We start from the raw sequence: 25,340 nt of genomic DNA on the forward strand, positions 1-25,340 counted from the left end.
AAATCAATCCTGGAAAAAGATTGATGTCTATCAGAAAAAAAAGTGTAATCCTTTTCTTGTAAATGTCTTTCTCTCCAAATGTCTCGCAACTCCAAATCATCCTTCATCTCAAAAGATTTAGGCAATCTAGCGTGGCTTGGAGTAAGCCTAAAAGAACCACACTTGTCCAGTTGTACATCCAAGACGCCGTTCCAATCTCCCATAAAAATAAAAGATTTATAATCCAACTGAGTAATCTTGCTGTGTAATGAACTATAAAAATCAGCTTGTTGTTGATTAGGAGCGTACAGTCCAACCAAAAGCGGTTTTTTGCCTTCTAACAACAAATCTACTATAACATATCTTCCTAGTTTATCTGCTTCTATTAACTCCGCTGTCATAGTATTCTTGACGTAAATAACCACTCCATTTTTCTTATTCATTGCAGAAGCAATAAATTGTGTACCCAATCTAGAGTTCAATAGGTACTTTTGGTCCATAACCCTAATATGTGTTTCTTGCAAGCAAATAACATCAGTCTTAAATTGTTTTAAGTATTGAAAAACTTTCTTTCTCTTCTGTGGTGAGTTTAAGCCATTGACATTCCAAGTTAGAAACTTAGTCGCCATCCTTAGCGACCCGAAGCTTCTGGAGCACGTTTGCCAGGAGTCCCTTAACTTCCTTAGGCCGCGCCCCTCCCACAGCTTCGCTATAGGTACGCTTTGGAGGTTCCATAACTTTCTGCTGGTCCTGCTCTTGCTCTCGTCTCGCTTGTCTCAAGGCAGCATGCGTCATCCTCTGCTCTCTGGCATCTTCCGATGAAGCTGTAATTTGATCCACTCCAGTAGCTTTCTCATCTGTCTGCGTTCCTTCAGCATCTTGAGGCTTTCCCTCGCCATTTTTCTTTGCAGATTCCAAAAGTGGTAAAGGGGTTGCTTTTAAAACATTGCTGTAAAAATCACGTGCCTGGATCACTGTAACCAAACGGTGTCTCGTGCCTTCATGCATCACCACCATGCCCACTGGTATCTCCCATCTAAACTTGATGTCGCGTTTCTTAAGTTCCTGTGCCAGAAAAGCAAAATCTTTCCTTCTCCTTAAAATTCTTGGAGGAATCTCTTTTAAAACCAAAACTTCTTGCTCAGCAACCACAAGCTTAGTATCATAAGAAACTTGGATAACTTCATTCCTGATTGCTCTCTTTGTGAAATAAACCACCACATCTCTAGGTAGCTTCCTTTGCCTTGCAATCCATGAATTCACACGAAAGATTTTGTCTATATTTCCCTCAATTTCAGCTGCTGACTGTCCCAGTACCACTTCCAAAGCCTCAGAGACTATTTGCTTTAAATCTTCTTTAGGATTCTCTTTTAAGCCTCTGATAGCAAACTCCATCTGGTGGTATTGGACCAGAGTCAAGTCACCGTCCATTTTATCCATCACATTTTCATTCTCTAACACTTTTGCTTCTAATCTGGAATTATTTTGGCTAAGATCTTCCATTTTTTCGTCCATGCATTCAATACATAAAGCCATACCTTGAAGTGCAGGCAAGATGTCTGCCCTCATTGCTGTAAACCTCTCCTCCAGCTTTTCCATCTTTTCATCTATAATATCTGCTATTTGTTGTGAGTGCTTTTCCAAAGCATCCTGTAGATCTTTAACCGTCAGTGCTGGAGCAGGTGCAGGAGGCAGTAAGGCTTGCAGTGAGGACTGTTGCACTGGGGAAGCCCCCGCGCTCCTGAGAACTTTAGAAGTTTTAGCCACCATCTTCCCCCACTTTCACTTGCTACGCACTTTCACTTCAAAGTCCATAAAATCCGTTGAACTAGAGAACAAAAATCCACTGTCACCTTGATCTCCTGTATCGCTCTGCCTGCCTCTTCACACTCCAAAGTCCTTCCTTTTGGCAGGGGTGGTTGCTAACGCTTGGTTCTGCTCCCAAAAACACGGAGCAGAAGCGCTGCGCAGCCCGGAGCAAACCCAGGCTTTGGGGGGGTTCGATCCTTCAGCCGCCCGAACTAAAAGCTCAGGCGGCCCCAGAGAGCTCAACCCCTACCTGGGGCCTCACCCCCTCCTCTTCTCCCAAGGAGGGGGCTTCCGAACCGTCAAAACAGCTGATCGGCGCTGTTTTCGGCGGTTCTACGAAGCCGCGGAGCGGACAGCCCGGAGATGGCTGTCTTCAGTGTCGCGTCGCCACCGGAAGTCAGATTAAATACATTCTTAGCTATGGTCAAAAAGAATAAGAAATTGAGGGAATAAATATATATTAAATTAGGAAGGCTACATATTTTTAAGTTATATGTTATTTTTTGTATCTCAGTGCTTGTCTTTTTTTTCTTGTTTCTTTTTTTTCTTTTTTTCTTTTCTCTTTCTACTTTCTTTTTTACTTATTGATTAAGAAATATAAAAGCATGAGAGGGTTTATATGGAAAAAACAGAATTAAATCCACCAATGTAAATATAGTTAAATGTTGAAAAGATTGTCACTTGTAAGAATATTTAGAATTTGGAGGGAGAAATAAGCTGAAATAAACACGGTAACAGGATTTATAATAAGGCAACTAAAATGACAAATAGGATTATTGAAACTATATACTTAACTGTTGTTATTTAAAATAATGAGAATTGTCTTAATCTGTTTTGCAAAGAAAGATACTTTGGGGGAAGGGGAAATCAAATGAAATTAACATATGGAATATAGATCATAGAAATTAATTGTTAAGGATTGTCTTATGTTACCCAGACAACATTCTGTTTATAAATTATGGCGAAGATGGCGAAGATTTCGGCCTATTTGAAAGATCATTCGCAAGAACGTTATATTATGGAATGGAGAAAATGGATTGAGTTTATCCAGAACAAGTATAGGGTTAAGAAGTTTTATGTAGCATTCAAATAAGTCTTCTTTCGTTTTTTTTTTCTTTTTTTATTCTAGTTTTTTATATATATTTAATATTGTTAAGGTGTGTCTTATCCTATATAAGTTAGAGAGTGATGGATTTTAGAATTTATAGTTGTTAGTATATGGTTGTTTATGATTGCCTTTTTATATATATATACCTTGTATTTAGCTCTGGGAAGTCGGGGGGGAGGGGGGGGGTGGAGGGAGAGGGGGAGGGAGGGAGGTTGGGGGGAGGTAGGGGGGGTAGTAGGGAGGGGGAAGGGGGGTTTTTTTAAAGGAAAACTGTATTTTAAAACTTTTCAATAAAAAAAATTACTGAATGTTTTATGTTATGTTAAAAAATTCTAATAAAATATATTTTTTAAAAAACCTACTAGATTCTGTAAAAACTTTGTTCCTTATGCCATCCATCTTGTAAATTCACAGAATTCTTTTTTTTGCCATGTATATGTATATATTCAAACTACACTGTGATGTTTCTCTGAGTCATATGTGTGGGTATGTGGGTATATGCATAATGGCATTTTTTGAGAGCTAAATGCAACAAAATTTCATTTTAATGTATGCTGATTAGTGACAATGTTTCTATTCTTCTATTCTATTCTATTCTATTCTATTCTATTCTATTCTATTCTATTCTATTCTATTCTATTCTATTCTATTCTATTCTATTCTATTCCATTCTATTCTATTCTTCCATTCCATTCCATTCCATTCCATTCTATTCCAGTTTTTAAAAAGACTAATCAGATTTGGCTAAAACTGAGTACAAACATATATAGCAGGTGCATATGGGCAAAAAGACACTAAGACTGCTGTGGGTGATTTAGCTTAACTATCCATAAAATTTTTTCTCTCCTCCCATCTATCCAAGAAATAAGTCTCAAAGTTTATTGGCCCATTCCCTATAATAGATCAATACAGCCCTACGGTTATCCATCTGCAACTGCCCACCTCAGGCAACGTACAATTTATAATTCTGTTTGTCTATGGAGATTATCAGTCATCCATGTCATGGTTGTCCCAAAGGTGCTTTTTCAAGAGGCAACTGGACTTGAAGACATTTCACTTCTCATCCAAGACGCTTCTTCACTTCTGAAGTGAAGAAGTTTCTTGGATGAGTTCTGAAGTGAAGAAGTTTCTTGAATGAGACATGAAACATTTTCAAGGGAAAACAAAGAAAGTCCACTTGTCTCTTGAAAAAACACTTTGGGGACAATTCTTTTTTGTGTTTCTCATGTTCAGCACCTTTCCCTCTCCCATACGTTTTCATAGAATAACATGAGGTGGAGTATATTTTGGATTCTAGATTCAGGAAAAGGAGGCTTGAATATTTCATTTCATCTACAACTATCCTGACATAGAATAATCTTGGGAAATGGCAAAGGATGCTCACAATTTGTCCTTTAGTTTCATTTGAAATACCCATGCAAACCCTATTCCATGAACTGTCTTTAGACTCTCTAGACCAGGAACAATGGTCCTTTTATGACTTGTGGACTTCCACTCCTAGAATTCCTGAACCAGGAGTTGAAGTTCACAAGTCATAAAGGGACCACCATTCCTCACCTCTACTCTAGACAATGATCATGAAGAAGAAAACCTCTTGCTCATATCTTCTTGATCTCTCCAGCTGCTGTTGGCAGCCAGAAGGTAAAACACATTCCAGTTTCATCTAAATCTTCCATCTCAATATCTCAGTATTTGTTGAGCTTGTAAGATGCTGAGCCTGTCTTCATGTACAGGAGAATAGAGTAACTGTTGGGGAAAGATCATATGAAGGGAAGTAGGCTTGACTCAGAGAAGAGAGAGGGTAATGCAGTATGAATAGAGAAAAAATATCTGAGTCCTGGAAAGGTAGAGAACATAAAAAACAAACTGGTAATAATTCTGTGCTTACTAGGTTCAAATCTAAAATAAGTTGAAGCAAAGAAAGGTTTTGGGGGTGTTTTCAATATTATGTGACTATATTAAATTACATTCCAAGGCTCCTGATAACTCCTATTTCCTGAACCTGATAATCTTGAGAGGACAGTAACATTAAAACATGCACAAAAACTATAAATGTAGTTCATGTTCACTGGGTTAGATTCTACAACATTGGCCAATATATTTTTGTGGTTTGAAATTAGAATTTACATTTTATGATTCCTTGGTAGCAAAGAGCTATAGGAAAAGCTAAAGCTTCATTTTGATATTTTTTTCTCCATGGGTCCTTCTTTTCAAATTAGAGTACAAAGCATGATCAAAGAATTATCTCACCTTAATTATTTGATTTTCAAATAGAAATTGGTGAGAAGATATGCTCCCAAGTTAAACTATTTCCAGCTGCATTTCAATTCCTAAAGACTTTGCGAATCACAATGTGATTTATGGTTGTTTATCCCTATATCTTTAACTTTACAGTATTTCACAGCAACAAACTATTTAATATAAATCAAAGGATTCATGGAACATAAATCCTCAAATGGGTGTTTTTTCATGTAAGGTAATTAAATACAAAGTAAAAATGTGTCACGGTGATTAGTAAAAATGGGGAACTTTCATACCAGGCGTACAAAGTTTCTATTACAAAACTCACTTACCTAAAGCTGCTTTAGAGTTTGTCCTTATTATACAACAGAAGTCAGCAATAGGCTGTTCTCTTAGTCTTTTCTTCCAGTACAATAAATACCTTCAGGGAAGAAAAATAGGAAAATATTATAGCCAACTCTATAATTGTCTTACTATACAATTAATTAATTCTATTAACATTTAAATAAATAATTCCCCTTATAGTATTTGGAAACTTCATTGGTGCTAGTCTCCTTAGTTTCTAAGATGGCGACACCTGGATCGGTTGTGGCTGCATTGGGTCTCGAAGGTGAAAACTATATAAGGGATAAAGGCCACATGATCAGGAAGGTTTTAATGTGTTTGAGCAATGTGGTGGGACTAAGGTAACATACAACCAACAATCTTTGCTGGTATGGCAAGTTTTTAACTGTTTTGGAACTGTTGGTGAGATTGTTAAATCGTTTGTGCTGTTTGAAATTGTTCTGCCAGCAGCAAGATCTCACTGCTGACACAGTGATGGATTCTATTGTAAATCAGGGCTGTTTCCAAAGGAGGCAGACAAGGAATGATCCCCGGGCTTATGGAGCAAAGAAACTGGATGAGGCTGTCAGCAGGCCCAGAGGAAGGGAGAGAGGCTTTGGAGGAGTTGGAGGCAGCAGCAGCGTGCTCCAGGGGCGAAAAGAAGAGAGGCCCCTTTAAGGAAAAGGTGGAAGAGACAGAATCAGTAAAAGGAAATGTTGTTCTGCAGGAATACAAGCTAATTTGAGGGCTAATCCACATGGAGTTCCATTTCCATCTGTCCTGTTTGCAATCGTTCGCTCCCTAGAGACTAAAATGGACATTCTGAAACTTGAGCTGGCCAAAAACAACGAGTGTACATTGGAGGTGGTGACCCTTTGAGAGCTGTATGCTATGAAATTACATTTTGATGTATGCCGATTGGTGTACATTCAAAGTGACTGTCAGAACCCACCTCAGCCCACATCCTAAGAAACTCTTGGAGACAAGATTTTCCAAGTAGGAACTTTTACTAAGAAATAGGAGATAGCAGGCATAATAGACAGGATCTAGGAATTCCCTCACAGATCAATATTTTTAAAGTGTCCCCAAGCAAACCCCACCCCACAGTTCATTCAGTCAGTTCCAGATCAGCCAAGTTCCAGGTAGTAAGCCCATCGTGGGAAAGGAAAGATAATAGGACTGCAGCAGGATCATTTCCACCCTCCTCACACTTCATTCAGAGAAACAAATCAGATCCCAGAGGGTTGCATTTCTCCCTTTCCCACCCTCTTTCCTAGTTGCCCGTAAGTTGAAAGGGAATGCCTAGCGAGAAAGCAATTGGTTATATTGTGATGGATAGCACACAGGCGGAATATACAAAGGTTGCATTTAAGGGAGGAAGTGAAAGCCATAAAGCCCCATGCCTGTTCCCTTTCCCCTTTGGGAATGGCAGAATCCAGGGGAAGATGAGATTTGGGAGAAAGTCAGAAATGAAATATAAATGGATTCTGACAGTGACAATAATAATAATAATAATAATAAACCTTTATTGTCAAAGTACAACATGTGTACATTGAGATTAGCTGAGCCTCCCCCCGTGCTCTCTCCCCCCAACACACAGTGACAACAAACCCTCCATCCTACCACACCATGTGAACCATCGGCATACATCAAAATGTACATAAATCAGAGCTGTAATTCAGCAATAAGGATAATAGAAGCAGATTAGGACAAACTAAGCATGCAACAGCTAAGTGACAAAAAATTTCCTGTTTTCAAAGGCACTAATATATATATATTTGTACTTTCTGTACAATATCTTCAGAAGGTATATATTTTTATGTTATTCTATTTTTCATTTTTGCAGGAGCTTTTAAATTCTAATATTTAATTTAATCCTACACTTATTATAAAATTAAGAATGTATCACATCTGGAATTTTAATTCCAGCTATTTTATCCTTTGTATTAAATGAACCTTTCTCCTATCAAGTCAAATCCTTGTAGAATCTTTCCACACTAGAATATAGTTTTCTTCTAAAAAATATTTAAATTTTTATATATTCTTAATCTTCTAAATTTGAGGAATATTCATTAGTTTTCACAAAACTAATGAATATTAGTTTAATTTATGAACATTCATTAATTTATGAACATTCAGTAATTCTGATTTCTCATAATTAACACATAATGTTGACGCCAGTGTAAAACTGAAAAGTTTTATTTATTTACTGGACTTATAGGCCACTCTGACTACAAATGATATTTTTCTTTAAAAAAAAGTACAGTTTGTACAATATTAACTATGGCCAAGATCATATCGTCAACAAAAACATTTAGGAAGCATTCTTCATTAACTTTCATGTTTTGATATATGCATCAATGCGTAGAACTGAGACTAAATTTAACCCTTTAAAATGATAATGAAACTGAATCAAATTTGTTTGTATGTTATATTTTCATAAGCAGCCTCTCTCTTTCTTCCCCCTTCCCCATCTCCTTAGTAATATATTGTGAGGAAGTATTTGGAGTTTTATAAAATTATATTTAACGATCTGAAAATTGGAATAAGATGTCCTTTAGGAATAAGTCTAGACTGTTTTAAATATATTATTTTAATTGGCTACGAATTTGTATAAATTTTGAATCTGTGTTTAGTAAATGAATTGGTTTATAAGACTGAATAGTATAAGCAAACAGTATAAGCAAATCTGGTAAGGAGCATTTATATTACTTAATATGGGAATAAATGTAATGTGCCACTTTTCTTTTGCTGTATTTAGCTTATACAAAGATAAGTGCTATATCTAACAAATTTCAGGCATAGTTTGGTAAACAATCAGATACTTCTGTGTTATCAGTAAAGAGACCTACCACTTTATTGTTCACCTAAAGTCAATCATGTGTTAAAGAAAGTCCTGCTGTAGTGTACAGTACTCAACTTACAACAGTTCATTTAGTGACCATTCAAAGTAAAATGGCATTGAAAAATGTGATTTATGACCATTTTTCACACTTACAACCATTACAGCATCCTCATGGTCATGTGATAAAAATTCAGGTACTTTGGGCTTCCTGGTTGTGACGCTGTGGCAACACACACATGGGGAAACAGGGCTCCATTTCCCATGCCCAAATTCTGGTTGCTGGGGGTCTGAAAAGACCAAAAATCATCCCATAGAGGTAACGGGCCAAAGGGCAAACCCTTGTAAATCCAAGGAAGGCCCTGGACCAGCAGGAAGAAAGGCCTGACCGCATCCATGCTGCCAGCCAGAAGCTGCTGACCACCGGGAGACCAACAACTATAACCAAGCAATAGCAAAGCGCTGCTCTGGGAGATATTATCTTCCTTATCTTTCTACAACTGAAAAACCTGTTCTTTTTTATTGGGAAGCATCAGACTATAACTTTGTTAACTTCGTAAAGCTTGGTTGGAAAAATACTGTAATATTTAATATTTTTTTAATTTTTGTATGTTGTATTTTATTGTATTGCCCTGTACACCGCCCTGAGTCCTTCGGGAGAAGGGCGGTATAGAAATTAAATTATTATTATTATTATTATTATTATTATTATTATTATTATTATTATTATTATTATTATTATTATTATTATTATTATTAAATGGACACTTAATGACATCTAGTGGCAAAATGGAGAACTACACTTTGCCTTGCCTGCTAACTTTATCTGGATATTGTGGCTGGAGAGTCAGAACTTGGCTAGACACCCAGACATTGCTTACAGACTAAACTCTTTGATGTCCTTGAAATAGTCCTGGAGATTGTGGCTGGAAAAAGAGAATCTCTTTGGCTTGCTTTTCTCTACAGGATGGATGATAATTAAAAATACAAATTGTTTTGAAGTCATCTGACTTCCTTGGATTACAAATATAGCTTGACCTGGAATCTTACAAGCTGTTTAGAGAAAGAGTGATTTTTTTTATTTCTCCTATTTGATTGGAGCTTATTGGATTACAAATTTTTTGATTTGACTTTCAACTTTGAATTTTCTTGGTGGATTATAAAGTATGATTAAAAGAGTTGAGGGCGAGGAACAAAATGAGTTTCCCTAATTTAACTAAAGCTGGCAAAAAAAGTAACCTCTGCCCCCTCTTTTGCAAGTACAGTTTATCAGAGATCAATTAATACAATGGTTCAATAAGAAAAGGCTAATAATTTCCAGAAAGAGACACAACCGACATTACAAGCAATTCAAGAGGCAATTGTCATCCATATGGCAGCTACAGTAAAAAACCATGAGGAGACAAAAACTGACCTTGAAAAAAAATGAACCAAAAAATTCATAATATGGACTCTCAATTTGAAAATTTTAAGCAGATGGTCACAAAAATGAACAAAGGATTCAAAAAATAAAAGATAAATCAACAGAGGTCGACCAAAAATTAGAAGAATTAAAAGATGAAAATCAGAAACTGATGCAAATAAATAGAGAATTAGAAGATTCAATAGCAGTCATGGAAATGGAAAAGGCCTCTTACTTTTTAAGATTTCAAAACATAATGGAAGACAGGGAATTACTGGGTGAGGCATTAGAAATCAGAAAACAGGAAATGTAAGGAGAATTGGCTCAAATGGTATATTTGAGTTTGAGTTAACTCAAACTATGTGAGAAGAAATAAAGTTTCTAGAGAAGTACATGTTAGATTTCTCAAGAGATCTATAAGAGATGAGATCCTGAGAAGAGTGAGAGATGACCCTCTGAAATATAAAGAAAAAGAAATTGTAGTTCTCAAATGGATCCCTAGGAGAATAAGAGAGTCCCAAAGACAATATTAATTCTTAATCAGAAAATTAATTGAAAAAGGAGTCAACTTTAGATGGCTGATCCCAGAAGGGATTTTAGTTTATTGGGATATGAAAAGATATAGACTGGATATGCCACACAAAGCAATGGAATTTTATGACAACCATAAAGCGTTTATGGAAGGGGGTGGTTTTGAATCTGGTACAATGAAAGAAATAAAGAGACAGGAAGAGACAGTAACAGAAGGAGCAGCCAAGCCAAGAGAAGAAGAAACTAAAAATACATATACAGAAGAAGGGGCAAGACCAAGAGAACAGAAACAGAGAAGATCGACTAGAAGATTAAGACCTAGATATAATTGAAAGAGATGGGAGAAGGAAAATGGGATCTTTTCAATGAATATAAACGGACTGAACTTTACCTCGAAATTTTTTTACACTGCTACAAAAAAACTAAAGATATAATTGCCGCCAAGAAACACATATTAAGAGACAACACTGTAAATTGTTAGAGCAACCGAAAATGGGCAAATTCCATTTTGCATTAGCACAAGAGGAATAGCTTTATATATTAAACAATGAACCCTAAACAAATTTATGCAGATGAAGAGGGAAGAATATTAATGGTGGAAATAATGATGGAACAAAAACAGATACTGATGGTAGCAATATATGCACCAAATGATAAACAAGAATTTTATCAAAAATTACATTAAAAAATATTAGAATTGGAATACCAAAATTTTTGTATAATAGGAGACTTTAATGCTATAGCTGATGGAATCTTGGACTATAAAAGTATTAAAACAGGGAAGTAAGGAAGAAATATATTACCTAAAGCACGGGTCGGCAACCCACAGCTCTGGAGCTGCATGCGGCTTTTCAGCCTTCTCCTGTGGCTCCCAGTTTGCAGAGACAGAGAGAGGCACTTGCGCTTCCCTTCTCTCTGTGTGTGTGTGTAACTCATGCTATCCACCGAGAAGCCTACAAGCTTATTGGGCGGGGCTCCTGCCTTTGCTGCATCTCCATAGGAAGCAGGAAACAGGAAGCAGCAAAAAGCAGCAGCTCTCAAGGACAGGAGAGCTAGCCCAATAAGAATGTGTGTCAGCTTGTCCAGAACATTGTGAAGCCAGCTTGCCAGGTGAGCAGAAGATCAGAGAAAGGAAGAGGGTGGGGAGAGAGGGAAAGACAGGAAGAGGGAGGGAGGGAGAAGCGCAAGTGCCTCTGTCTCTCTCTCTCTCACACACACACACACAAACACACTGAGTGGGGGAAGAGGACTGGCAGATCAAGGGCAGAAAGAGAGAGGAAGGGAGAGAGAAAAGAAGGGAGGGAGAGAGGGAGGGGGAGAGAGAGAGGGAAAGAGAGGGAGGGAGAAAGAGAGGGAAACAGAAAATATGAATATATGTAGTTGTCCTTACTGGACTTTTTAGTAAAGAACGTTTAATGAAATATTTTAATGTTTTTTTTAATTAAGAGGTGAGGTATGGTGATAATTATGCTGTATTTAAAGATGGTAGATAAGCTACTAAAATTGTTTTTACCTGTTGGGATGAAGGAGAAAGGGGTTTTTTCCCCTCTTTCTCCTGTCCTTTCCCCCCCACACACACAATTTTTTTCTTTTCTATTTTTCTGTTTGTAGTTCTGTTTGTAGGACTCAAATAGATATTTGAGTATTTTATTTGAAAGTAACCTTTGACCCAGTGTCTTTTTTTTTGCAGTTCAAAATGCTTTTGTTGCATGCAGGAATAAAAATTTGTTTTCTTTGTAGCAGTTCATTGATTTCATAAATGCAGTACACTATAGTTTTTTTATACATAGCATAAAGGTAAAAAACAATATATGCAGGGTTATCTTCATTTTAGATGTCAAAAAATTATTGTGGCTCCCAATGTTTTCTTTTCGGTGGGAAATGGGTCCAAATGGCTCTTTGAGTGTTTTAGTTTGTCTACCCTGACCTAAAGACTTTTCTAAAATGGCAGAAGAAATTTGTATTCAAGACATATGATAGATTTGCTGTTAGAAGGCAAAAAACGCTTTTGGTTGGACTGTATGCTCCTAATCAACAACAAGCTGACTTTTATAGTTCATTACACAGTAAGATTACTCAGATGGATTATAAATCTTTTATTTTTATGGGAGATTGGAACGGCGTCTTGGATGTACAACTGGACAAGTGTGGTTCTTTTAAACATGCTCCGAGCCACGCTAGATTGCCTAAATCCTTTTTTGAAATGAAGGATGATTTGGAATTGCGAGACATTTGGAGAGAAATACATCTACGTGAAAAGGATTACACTTTTTTTTCTGACAGACACCAATCTTTTTCCAGGATTGATTTTATATTACTGACTAATGATTTTTTTCCCTAGGATTAGGAAGATAAAGATTTGTCCAAGAACTATATCTGACCATAGTCCAGTCTGGCTAGAGATTAATAAGGATAATAGAGATAGGTGCTCTTGGCGCTTAAATGAGAACTTGTTTAGAAATCAGAGTAACATGGAAGAATGTAAAAAACAGATGGACTTTTTTGAAATTAATATGAACAAGGATACTTCTATGGACATGGTTTGGGACGCTAGTAAAGCTGATATGAGAGGGGTGTTAATAAACCCTATATGAACAATAAATACAGACGTAACTTGGAAGTTAGGAGGAAAGAATTGGAGAATGAAATTAGGGAAAAAGAAAAGGCCCTAATTTTGAAACCATCGGATGTGAAGATCAAAGAGGTTATTAATTTGTTAAGAGGACAATTTGATAAGTTGATGGCTGATCAGGTGGCAATTAACTTACGGTTTGCTAGGCATAACACTTTTTGCAATGCCAATAAACCAGGTAGATGGTTAGCCTACAGGTTAAGAAAAAAGCAAAGGGCTTCTAACATAGATAAAATAGAATATAAAGGTAAGGTTGTGTATCAACAGGACCTTATTAAGGAAGCCTTTGTGGACTTTTATTCCAAACTATATGCTAAAGATAAGATCAATGAAGTAGATATTGACGTATATTTGAAGAATGCCAACATCCCGGTTCTTACACAAGAACAAAAGGAAGAGATTAATCAATTGATAACAGAAGAAGAAATTCTTTTAGCAATTAAGCAATTGAAGGTGGAAAAAGCGCCAGGCATGGATGGACTGACTGCGGTGTATTACAAAAATCTACAATCGGAGGTGATAAAGCCATTAAGGGAATTGTTTCAGACAATTCAAAGGGGAGGAAGGGTGCCTCCGTCTTGGAGAACTGCTTTTATTTCCCTGATTCCGAAGGAAGATCAGGATGTTACTCAAGTAAGAAATTACAGACCAATATCACTTTTGAATACGGACTACAAGATATTTGCTAAGGTTTTAGCTAACAGATTGATGAGGGTTTTGCAACAGATGATTCATGGGGACCAAACTGGGTTCATTAGTGGTAGACAAATGAAAAATAATGTGAGGCATATAGTTGATGTGGTGGAGTTTTTGGATACGAACAACCAGATCCCTGTGGCGTTGATCTTTTTAGATGCTGAAAAAGCTTTTGATCAACTGGATTGGCAATTTTTGATGAAAGTTTTAGATAAAATGAATTTTGGGGATAAATTTTTACAACCAATTAGGGCATTATATCAAAAACAAACTGCCCGAATAATAGTAAATAATAGTTTGACTGAAGTATGCAATATTGAAAAGGGCACAAGACAAGGGTGTCCGTTATCACCTTTATTATTTGTTTTAACATTGGAGATATTATTGATTAAAATACGGAATTCGGAAAAAATTAAGGGTATTCAAATTAGAGATCAGGATTATAGACTGAGGGCGTTTGCAGACGATCTGGTTGTTACGGTGACCCAGCCAGAAAATTCTGTTGTGGACCTGATGGAGATAATAATGCAATATGGGAAGGTTTCTGGATTTAAGGTTAATGTACAAAAAACTAAAATATTAGCCAAAAATATGACAGTATCGCAAAAGGCCCTTTTAGAAGGGTTAACTGGATTTGAGATTGTTAAAAGGGTTAAATATTTGGGGGTGTATTTGTCACCCTCAAATGCAAAGTTATATAAAAATAATTATGAAAAGCTATGGGGTAAAATTCAAAAAGAATTGGAGAGTTGGGAAAAATTGCAATTGTCTTTACTGGGAAGAATTGCAGCAGTGAAAATGAATGTTTTGCCTAAATTTCTATTTTTATTTCAAATGATACCAATTCTTTAAAAAGATTCAAATTTGGAGGAATGGCAATGAGGTATCAATAAATTTGTATGGGCAGGGAAAAGGCCACGAGTTAAACTTAAGATTATGCAGGATACGCGTGAAAGAGGTGGTCTTAAAATGCCCAACTTTAAATTATATTATGAAGCTGCTGCGTTGTCAGCGATAAGTGATTGGATTAATTTGACACAAGGGAGATTATTAAATCTTGAGGGCCACGACTTGTTATTTGGCTGGCATGCATATTTATTGTATGATAAGAAGGTAGATAATGTGTTTAAAGTGCATATTTTAAGACAGGCATTGCTGAGAGTTTGGAAAAAGTATAGACATAAGCTCAACTACAAGATACCTTTATGGGCAATTCCGAAACATGCAATAGAAAACATAAATGTTGGCTTCAAACATGATGTGACTACGTACAAGGAGATCTTAAGTTTGGAGAGGAACGTATGGTGTTTGAAGCCGTATAATCTTTTACGAGATGAGAAGATTGTTCAAACTTGGTTTCAATATGGTCAATTACGGGCCAGGTGGAAAGAAGACCAGAAAATTGGTTCCTCAATGACTGATGAAAATTTGGTAAAGCAAATTAGAAATCAGGGTCCAGCACATATCAGACGGATATATCTTGCATTGATAGAAATTGACTCAGAAACAGAACTTGTTAAAGATTGTATGATAAAGTGGGCTCAGAATATTCAAGAAGTTATCACAATGGACACTTGGGAAAAGATCTGGGTGAGGAACGTAAAATTTACACAAGCTCAAAACTTAAGAGAGAACTTTTACAAAATGTTTTATAGGTGGCATTTAGATCCTAAAAAGCTTGCAAGTAGGTATCCGAACTACCAACCTAAATGTTGGAGATGTGGTGGCGAAGATGCAACATATTTTCATATATGGTGGACCTGTAAAAAGGTTAAAGCTTTTTGGATTAAAATCTGGTGGAATATGCAGAAGATATTTAAGCAAAGGATAAAGTTTTGTCCGCAATTGTTCTTATTGGGCATAATTACAGATACTACTGTTGTGGACATCAAGTTGATGTTGAACTTAATTACAGCAGCAAGACTTTTAGTAGGTCAATATTGGAAGAAGGAGGAACTGCCGACTATAGAAGAATGGACTCTAAAAGTTTCTGACCTGGCGGAAATGGCAAAGATTTCGGCTTACTTGAAAGATCATTCGGAACGTTATATTATGGAGTGGAAAAAGTGGATTGATTATATCCAGAACAAATATGGGACCAAAAAGTTTCACGTAGCATTTGAATAAGTTTTTTTCTTTTTTTTATGTGATATTAGTATTGCTTGTAGTCATTTCATATGAGCTAGAGTGCGATAGACTTAATAGTTTATTGTTGTTAACATATGGTTGTTTATGATTGTTTTTTGCTTTTATACCTTGTATTTAGCTCTGGGAAGTCGGGGAGGGGGGAAGGGGGGAGGGTTAGGGAGGGTTAGGAAGGGGGGAGGGATTGTTAAAGATAAAATGTATTGTAAAACTTTTCAATAAAAAAAGACATATGGAGAGACTTCCAGGTGGCAAGGCTCCGTTCGATGGCGGCTGTTTCGGCCGTCAGCCCCATTGTTTTCCGTAGAGCCGCTAAAAACAGCGCCGATCAGCTGTTTAGTGGCTCGGAAACCCGCTCCTCGGGAGAAGAGGGGGGGGTGAGCGCTTAGGTAGGGGTAGAGTTCCCCTAGATTGCCAGACTTTTGACTCTGGTGATTGAAGGGTGTGAACTCCCCCGAAGCCTGAGTTTGCTCCGGACTTCGGGACGCTTCTGCTTCAAGGCTTTGGAGCAGAGCAGGATGCTGCAACCACCCCTGCTATCGATAATTAACTGTGGATTTACTTGGAAGCAGGCAGAGCTGTGGAGGAGAGTGCTGTAAGAGCAAGTATCTGAACTTTAACTCTTATTTTGAGAGGAACAGTTGTAAATGGTGCAGAAAGTGAAAGTGCGCAATGGAAACGGGCGCTAAGATGGCTTCTAAACCAACAAAAGTTCCTAGGAGTACTGGCGCTTCGCCAGTTCAGCATTCCTCATTACAGGCTTTAATGCCCCCTCCTGCAGTACCTGCGCCCGCTCCAGCTTTAACAATAAAGGATTTGCATGATACTTTACAAATTCAATCACAACAAATAGCTGGACTTATTGAGGAGGAGAATACTGAAATTAGAGCAGACATTTTGGCTGCATTTCAAGGGCTTGCTGTTTGTATCGAGCGTCTGGATGAGCGAGTGGAAGAGATCAGTCAGAATAATATGAGATTAGATAATAAAGTCATATGGGAAAGTTTCTGGATTTAAGATAAACACGCAAAAAACAAAATATTGTCTAAAAATATGTCTATAGAACAAAAGGTTACTTTAGAAGAGTTAACGGGATTTGAAATAGTTAAAAAGGTTACATATTTGGGTGTATACCTTGCAGCTTCAAATATGAAATTATACAAAAATAATTATGAATTATTATGGTTAAAAATACAAAAAGAATTAGATGGTTGGAAAAAATTACAATTATCTTTATTAGGAACAATTGCAGCAGTAAAAATGAATGTTCTGCCAAAATTTTTATTTTTGTTTCAAATGATACCTATAGTTAAAAAAGATTCAAATTTGGAGGAATGGCAGAAAGATATTAATAAATTTGTTTGGGCAGGGAAAAGACCAAGAGTTAAATTTAAGATAATGCAAGATGTATGGGAAAGAGGTGGATTAAAAATGCCCAATTTTAAATTATATTATGAAGCTGCTGCTTTATCATCAATTAGTGATTGGTTTAATTTAACACAAGGGAGATTATTGAATATTGAGGGTCATGATTTGTTATTTGGTTGGCATGCATATTTATTGTATGATAAGAAGGTGGATAATATTTTTAAGATACATGTATTAAGGTGTGCTCTGTTGCGAGTTTGGAAAAAATACAGACATAAGTTAAATTATAAAATTCCAATTTGGGCAATACCTAAACATGCAATAGAAAATATAAATGTTGGATTTAAACATGATGTGACTACATATAAAGAAATTTTAAGGATGGAAGGGAATGTATGGCAATTAAAGTCATATAATATTTTAAAAGAAGAAAAGATTGTACAAACTTGGTTTCAGTATGGGCAGTTACAAGCAAGATGGAAAGAAGATCAGAAAGTTGGTATTTCGATAATTGATGGAAATTTGGTAAAACAAATTAGAGATCAAGGTCAAGCACATATAAAAAGGATATATAATGCATTGATAGAAATTGATTCAGAAACGGAACTTGTTAAAGATTGTATGATAAAGTGGGCCCAGAATCTCCAGGAGGTTATAACAATGGATACTTGGGAAAAGATTTGGGTGAGAAATGTAAAATTTACACAGGCTCAAAACTTAAGAGAGAATTTTTATAAAATGTTTTATAGGTGGCATTTAGATCGTTAAAAATTAGCATGTATGTATCCGAACTGTAAGCCTAAATGTTGGAGGTGTGGTTGTGAGGATGCAACATACTATCATATATGGTGGACTTGTAAAAAAGTCAAAGCTTTCTGGATTAAAATTTGGTGGAATATGCAGAAAATATTTAAGAAAAGGAGAAAGTTTTCTCCACAGTTGTTTTTGTTGGGCATTATTACAGATTTTACTGTTATAGATACTAAATTGGTTTTGAATTTAATTATGGCAGCAAGACTCTTAGTAGCGCAATATTGGAAGAAGGAGGATTTGCCTACTATAGAAGAATGGACTTTGAAAGTTTCTAACTTGGCGGAAATGGCAAAGATTTCAGCTTATTTGAAAGAACAATCGCAACAGAGATATATTTTGGAATGGAGAAGATGGATTCAATATATACAGAATAAATATGGGACTAAAAAAATTCATTTAGTATTTGAATAAGTACTGGTTTTATGTGATGTAGTATTAGGTATGCTATTTATTAATAATATAGTTATGTTTAAGAGGAGTTAAAGTGCGTTAGAATTATATGTTATTTTTTAGTTTGTTAGTATATTTTAGCTTTAGTTTGTAAAGTTTATACCCTGTATTCAGCTCTGGGAAGTAGGGAGGGGGAGGGGGAGGGAGGGTAAGGGGTAGGGGAGGGGTAGGGAAGGTGTATGTTATGGAAAAATGTATTGTAAAACTTTTCAATTAAAAAAAAGACATATGGAGAGAAAAAAACCCAAACTGCAATATACATTTTATTCAAATAGACACAAATCATGGTCTAGAATTGATATGATATGGATATCCTCTGAACTTACCACTATGATACAAGAAATAGAGATAGAAATGGCTTCCAGTTCCAGATCACGGCACAGCTAGACGCTAGAGGCAATCGTTCCTTGTGTCATCTGGATTTCTTTTGCTGGGGGACCCCTGTAAAGGCGTTGAAAGTCACCCTGGAGGGGTGACGAGTGGGGGAGAGGACCTCCACTTGATGGTGGAAGGGTGGCAGCCCTGCCATCGGCCTGGAGAAGCTCTTTGGACCAACGGAGAAAAGATCAGCTACTCCCATGGCCCATCACTTCAGCCGTTTCCTGCTGAGGCCAAACTCACAACCAAGCACTTGAAAGCTCAGTGGAGGAACTGGGTGAGACCTGCTTTATCTTTATTCCAATTTTTTACCTTCTCCTGTTAAAAGCCTTTCCAATCTGTTTCTACCTCTTTAAATGGTGGTGTCTGAATACATTGGAAAAAAATATACAGTACCTTGAAAAAATGTAACTAACTAATTGGATCTACATCCTTTCTACTCTTTTATTTTTGATGACCAAAAACCCCCTATTTTCACGGGAACTGGCTATTTTATCTATTTGGAAATAAAAGAAAGAAAAGGAGAAAAAAGAAAAAAAACCCACACATAAATTGATAAAATTCACTCTGTCTGAAAAGGACTTTAAATACTCTGGGGACATCTTGTGGCTAAGCCTAGTACAGCAAGTGAATACTATTGCCAAATATTTTTCTTCATAATCTGAATTTGTCGTTGGCACTAGTTAAAGATAAAAGCCTGAAACAGCTGTGAGCTGAACTTAGCTTTTAAGATCTGTGGAGGTGAACATTTACTGACTTTTGTTTAAAATTAGCCTCCACTAAAGGACTATTACCCCTTCATGGATTACTGCCTTATCGTGGCGAAGGGGCTTGCGTAATTCAATGAAGCTATGAACTATGCCATGCAGGGCCACCCAAGACGGAAAGGTCTTAGCAGAGAGTTCTGACAAAACGTGATCCACTGGAGAAGGAAATGGCAACCCACTCCAGTATCTTTGCCATGAAAACCCGATGGACAGTACCAAAAGGCAAAACGATATGACGCTGGAAGATGAGCCCCTCAGGTCGGAAGGCGTCCAATATGCTACTGGGAAAGAGCAGAGGGCTAGTACTAATAGCACCAGAAAGAATGAAGCGACTGGGCCAAAGCCGAAAGCACACTCAGCTGTGGATATGTCTGGTGGTGAAAGGAAAGTCCGATGCTGTAAAGATTTTTTCTCCATAGGAACCTGGAATGTAAGATCCATGAATCAAGCAAAGCTGGACATGGTCAAACAAGAGATGACAACATCGATATCTTAGGTATCAGCGAACTAAAATGGGCAGGAATGGGTGAATATAATTCAGATGACTATCAGGTACACTACTGCGGGCAAGAATCCCTCAGAAGAAATAGAGTAGCCTTCATAGTCAATGAAAAAGTAGGAAAAGCAATACTGGGATACAATCCTCAAAATGACAGAATGATCTCAGTTTGAATCCAAGGCAAACCATTCAATATCACAGTAGTCCAAGTCTATGCCCCAACCACCAGTGCTGAAGAGGATGAAATTGACCGGTTCTATGAAGCCCTACAGCACCTTATAGAACTAACACCCAAAAATGATGTCCTTATTGTCATGGGGGATTGGAATGCTAAAGTAGGAAGCCAACTGGAATAACAGGCAAGATTGGCCTTGGAGTACAAAATGAAGCAGGGCACAGGCTGATAGAATTTTGTCAAGAGAATACGATGGTCATAGCAAACACTCTTTTCCAACAACCCAAGAGACGGCTCTACACATGGACATCACCAGACGGTCAACACAGAAATCAGATTGACTATATGCTCCGCAGCCGAAAGGACTGTATGATAAAGTGGGCTCAGAATTTTCAAGAAGTCATTACAATGGATACTTGGGAAAAGATTTGTGTGAGAAATATAAAATTTACGCAAGCTCAAAATTTAAGAGAGAACTTTTATAAAATGTTTTATAGGAGGCACTTAGATCCTAAAAAATTAGCAAGTATGTATCCGAACTGCCAGCCTAAATGTTGGAGGTGTGGTGGTGAAGATGCAACGTATTTTCATATATGATGGACCTGTAAAAAGGTTAAAGAATTTTGGATTAAAATTTGGTAGAATATGCAAAAGATATTTAAGAAAAGGACAAAGTTTTGTCCGCAATTGTTTTTACTGGGCATTATTACTGACACTACTGTTGTGGACACTAAGTTGATGTTAAATTTAATTACGGCAGCAAGACCTTTAGTAGGGCAATATTGGAAGAAGGAAGAACTGCCGACTATAGAAGAATGGACTTTAAAAGTTTCCAACCTGACGGAAATGGCAAAGATCTCAGCGTACTTGAAAGACCATTCGCAACAGAGATATATTGTGGAGTGGAAAAAATGGATTGATTATATCCAGAATAAATATGGGACTAAAAAGTTTCATTTAGCATTTGAATAAGTATTGATGTGATATTTATATTGCTTGTAGTTATTTTATAAGAGTTAAAGTGCGATAGATTTAATAGTTTATTGTTGTTTGCATATGGTAGATTATGATTGTTTGTACTTTTATACCTTGTATTTAGCTCTGGGAAGTCGGGGAGGGGGGAGGGGGAGGGAGGGAGGTGTTGGGGAGGGTTGGGAAGAGGGGAGGGGGTTGGGAGGGGTTTTGTTTTGTTTTGTTAAAAATAAAATGTACTATAAAACTTTTTAATAAAAAAAAGAAAAAGTAGGAAAAGCAATACTGGGATACAATCCTCAAAATGACAGAATGATCTCAGTTCGAATCCAAGGCAAACCATTCAATATCACAGTAGTCCAAGTCTATGCCCCAACCACCAGTGCTGAAGAGGATGAAATTGACCGGTTCTATGAGCCCTACAGCACCTTATAGAACTAACACCCAAAAATGATGTCCTTATTGTCATGGGGGATTGGAATGCTAAAGTAGGAAGCCAAAAGATAACTGGAATAACAGGCAAGTTTGGCCTTGGAGTACAAAATGAAGCAGGGCACAGGCTGATAGAATTTTGTCAAGAGAATACGATGGTCATAGCAAACACTCTTTTCCAACAACCGAAGAGACGGCTTTACACATGGACATCACCAGACGGTCAACACAGAATTCAGATTGACTATATGCTCCGCAGCCAAAGATGGAGAAGCTCTATACAGTCAGTAAAAACAAGAACAGGAGTTGACTGTGGCTTAGACCATGAGCTTCTTGTTGCAAAGTTTAGGCTTAAATTAAAGAAAGTAGGGAAAAGCGCTAGGCCAGTCAGGTATGAATTAAATCATATCCCTGTTCAATATACAGTAGAGGTGACAAATAGATTTAAGGAATTAGATCTGATAGACAGAGTGCCTGAAGAACTATGGACAGAGGTTCGCAACATTGTACAACAGGTAGCAACCAAAACCATCCCAAAGAAAAAGAAATGCAAGAAAGCAAAATGGTTGTCTGAGGAAGCTTTGCAAATAGCTGAGGAAAGGAGGGAAGCGAAAGGCAAGGGAGAAAAAGAAAGATACGCCCAATTTAATGCAGAATTCCAGAGAATAGCTAGAAGAGATAAGAATGCCTTCTTAAATGAACAGTGCAAAGAAATAGAAGAAAACAATAGAATAGGGAGGACCAGAGATCTTTTCAAGAAAATTGGAGAGATGAAAGGAACGTCTCATGCAAAAATGGGCATGATAAAGGACCAAAATGGCAGGGACCTAACAGAGGCAGAAGAGATTAAGAAGAGGTGGCAAAATTACACAGAAGAACTATACAAGAATGAGCTTAATGTCCCTGACAATCACAATGAGGTGGTCACTGACCTCGACCCAGACATCCTAGAATGTGAAGTGAAGTGGGCCTTAGAAAAGCTGAGCAACAACAAAGCCAGTGGAGGTGACAGTATTCCAGCTGAGCTATTCAAAATCTTAAAAGATGATGCAGTAAAAGTGCTACACTCAATTTGCCAGCAAATTTGGAAAACTCAACAGTGGCCACAGGATTGGAAAAGATCAGTTTACATTCCAATTCCAAAGAAAGGCAGTGCCAAAGAATGTTCAAACTATCGCACCATTGCACTCATTTCTCATGCTAGTAAAGTTATGCTTAAAATTCTACAAGCTAGACTCCAGCAGTACAGTATGTGGATCGAGAACTACCAGAAGTACAGGCAGGATTTCGAAGAGGCAGAGGAACTAGAGATCAAATTGCTAACATATGCTGGATCATGGAGAAAGCTAGAGAGTTCCAGAAAAACATCTACTTCTGCTTCATTGACTATGCTAAAGCCTTTGATTGTGTGGATCATAACAAACTGTGGCAAGTCCTTAAAGAGATGGGCATACCAGACCATCTTATTTGTCTCTTGAGAAACCTATATGCGGGCCAAGAAGCAACAGTGAGAACTGGACACAGAACCACTGATTGGTTCAAAATTGGGAAAGGAGTCCGGCAAGGCTGTATACTGTCGCCTTGCCTATTTAACTTATATGCAGAGCACATCATGAGAAAGGCAGGGCTAGATGAATCAAAAATTGGAATTAAGATTGCCGGAAGAAACATCAACAACCTAAGATATGCAGATGATACCACTCTAATGGCAGAAAGTGAAGAGAAACTAAAGAGCCTCTTGTTGTGGGTGAAGAAGGAGAGTGCAAAACTTGGGTTGAAACTAAACATTAAGAAAACCAAGATCATGGCATCTGGCCCTCTCAATTCCTGGCAAATAGATGGGGAAGAAATGGAGGTAGTGACAGATTTTATTTTCCTGGGCTCCAAGATCACTGCAGATGGGGACTGTTGCCAAGAATTTAAAAGATGCTTGCTCCTTGGGAGGAAAGCCATGGCAAATATAGACAGCACATTAAAAAGCAGGGACATTACCCTGTCAACAAAAGTGTGTATAGTCAAGGCTATGGTCTTCCCAGTTGCAATGTATGGCAGTGGAAGCTGGACCATAAGAAAGGCTGAGCGCCAAAGAATTGAAGCCTTTGAACTATGGTGCTGGAGAAGACTCCTGCGAGTCCCTTGGACAGCAAGGCGATCAAACCGGTCAGTTCTAGAGGAGATCAACGCCAACTGCTCTTTAGAAGGCCAGATCCTGAAGCTAAAACTCAAATACTTTGGCCACCTAATGAGAAGGAAGGACTCACTGGAGAAGAGCCTAATGCTGGGAAAGATTGAGGGCAATAGAAGAAGGGGACGACAGAGAATGAGGTGGCTGGATGGAGTCACTGAAGCAGTAGGCGTGAGCTTAAATGGACTCCAGAAGATGGTAGAGGACAGGAAGGCCTGGAGGAACATTGTCCATAGGGTCACGATGGGTCGGACACGACTTCGCAACTAAAAACAATAAAAAGGACTATTTATAACTATTCTAAAAATGGAGAGAGACCAGCAACAAACTTCACTTGATTATAAACTTATACTTGAAACAATCTACAAAACTACTGATATTTATCTCCAGACTGAAAAATCTTAGCTTCAATCCACAAACTGAAACCCAGACTCCAATTAAAGAACTTATAATTCAAAAAATGACAAAATTGGAACAAACCACTATTGAGACAGAGGAATATAAGGAACAACAAGACATTGAAAAACCTAGTATCCAAAGCTTGACTTCATTCAAAGAACCTACAATTTTAAAAGTACAAGGAACTATCACTAAGACAGAGAAATCTAAGTAACAACAACAAAGCATGAGAAAACCTAATACTCAAATTTTGATCTCATCTAAAGAGCCCATAACTCCAGAAGTATATCAAGTGCAAGGCAGTAATATTAAAATAGAGAACGCGAAAGATCAACAAAGATAGTCTATTGAAAGCCTGGACAGCCAAGCATTAACTGCAAATTTGGATAAGACTCTCTACCTTAAGCAGATGAATCCAGAGGAAAGTAGAGTTCAGACCGAATTGAATACAAAGACATTAGAGCAAATACAGAGATCTGAATCAACAGGACAACAACTTAATGACTATAAATGGTTTAGCTTTGTGGATTATTGATGGTCAGATGGTGTCCCTTGATTCAAATAATACATGCTGAAGCCAAGGGAGAGCTATCTGGCAACCTAAGGGCCTTGGTCTGGAAACCTGATTGGCAGAAAAAGCTAGAGTTAGATTTGAAAAATGAGCTATTAGAGACCTATTAAGGGCCACTCTTTTAGTAATAGGTGCTAACAATGACATACAAAGCCCTACATGGCATGGGTCCGGACTACCTACGGGAGCACCTTCTGCCAATGTCAACACCCCACCGCCCTATGCGCTCCCACAGAGAGGGCCTCCTCAGGGTGCCACCGCTCAAGGAATGTTGGCTGGTGGCGCCCAGGGGGAGGGCATTCTCAGTGGGTGCGCCAGCCCTCTGGAACTGCTTACCAACTGAAATCCGGATGGCCCCCGACCTCCGCACCTTCCGGCGTGACTTAAAGACTTACCTATTCCAGCAGTCCGGCCTGGCCTGATAGCTCTGATGGCTCTAATTGGGGTCCCAGTTTGTTTTGTTTTGATTATTGTTTTTCAATACTGTTTCATTTTGTTGCCTATCTTACTCTGTACACCGCCCCGAGTCCCTCGGGAGAAGGGCGGTTTATAAAAACAAACAAACAAACAAACAAACAAACAAATAAATAAATAAATAATTTGTGATTAAGATCTGAAATAG

At 37.6% G+C, this 25,340-nt stretch overlaps 1 protein-coding gene across 2 annotated transcripts in view; it reads right to left on the reverse strand.

The window, feature by feature from the left end:
- Positions 1–25,340, reverse strand: part of ZNF277 (zinc finger protein 277) — a 143,719-nt gene that overhangs the window by 61,913 nt on the left and 56,466 nt on the right. For both annotated transcript variants that reach the window (XM_083366707.1, XM_083366706.1), the window contains exon 3: positions 5,470–5,558. In XM_083366707.1, the coding sequence (XP_083222833.1) occupies positions 5,470–5,558 (89 nt within the window). The remainder of the gene's footprint in view (positions 1–5,469; positions 5,559–25,340) is intronic.

Source organism: Vipera ursinii (genome assembly GCF_947247035.1).
Source record: "Vipera ursinii genome assembly, chromosome: 6".
Lineage (NCBI taxonomy): Eukaryota > Metazoa > Chordata > Lepidosauria > Squamata > Viperidae > Vipera > Vipera ursinii.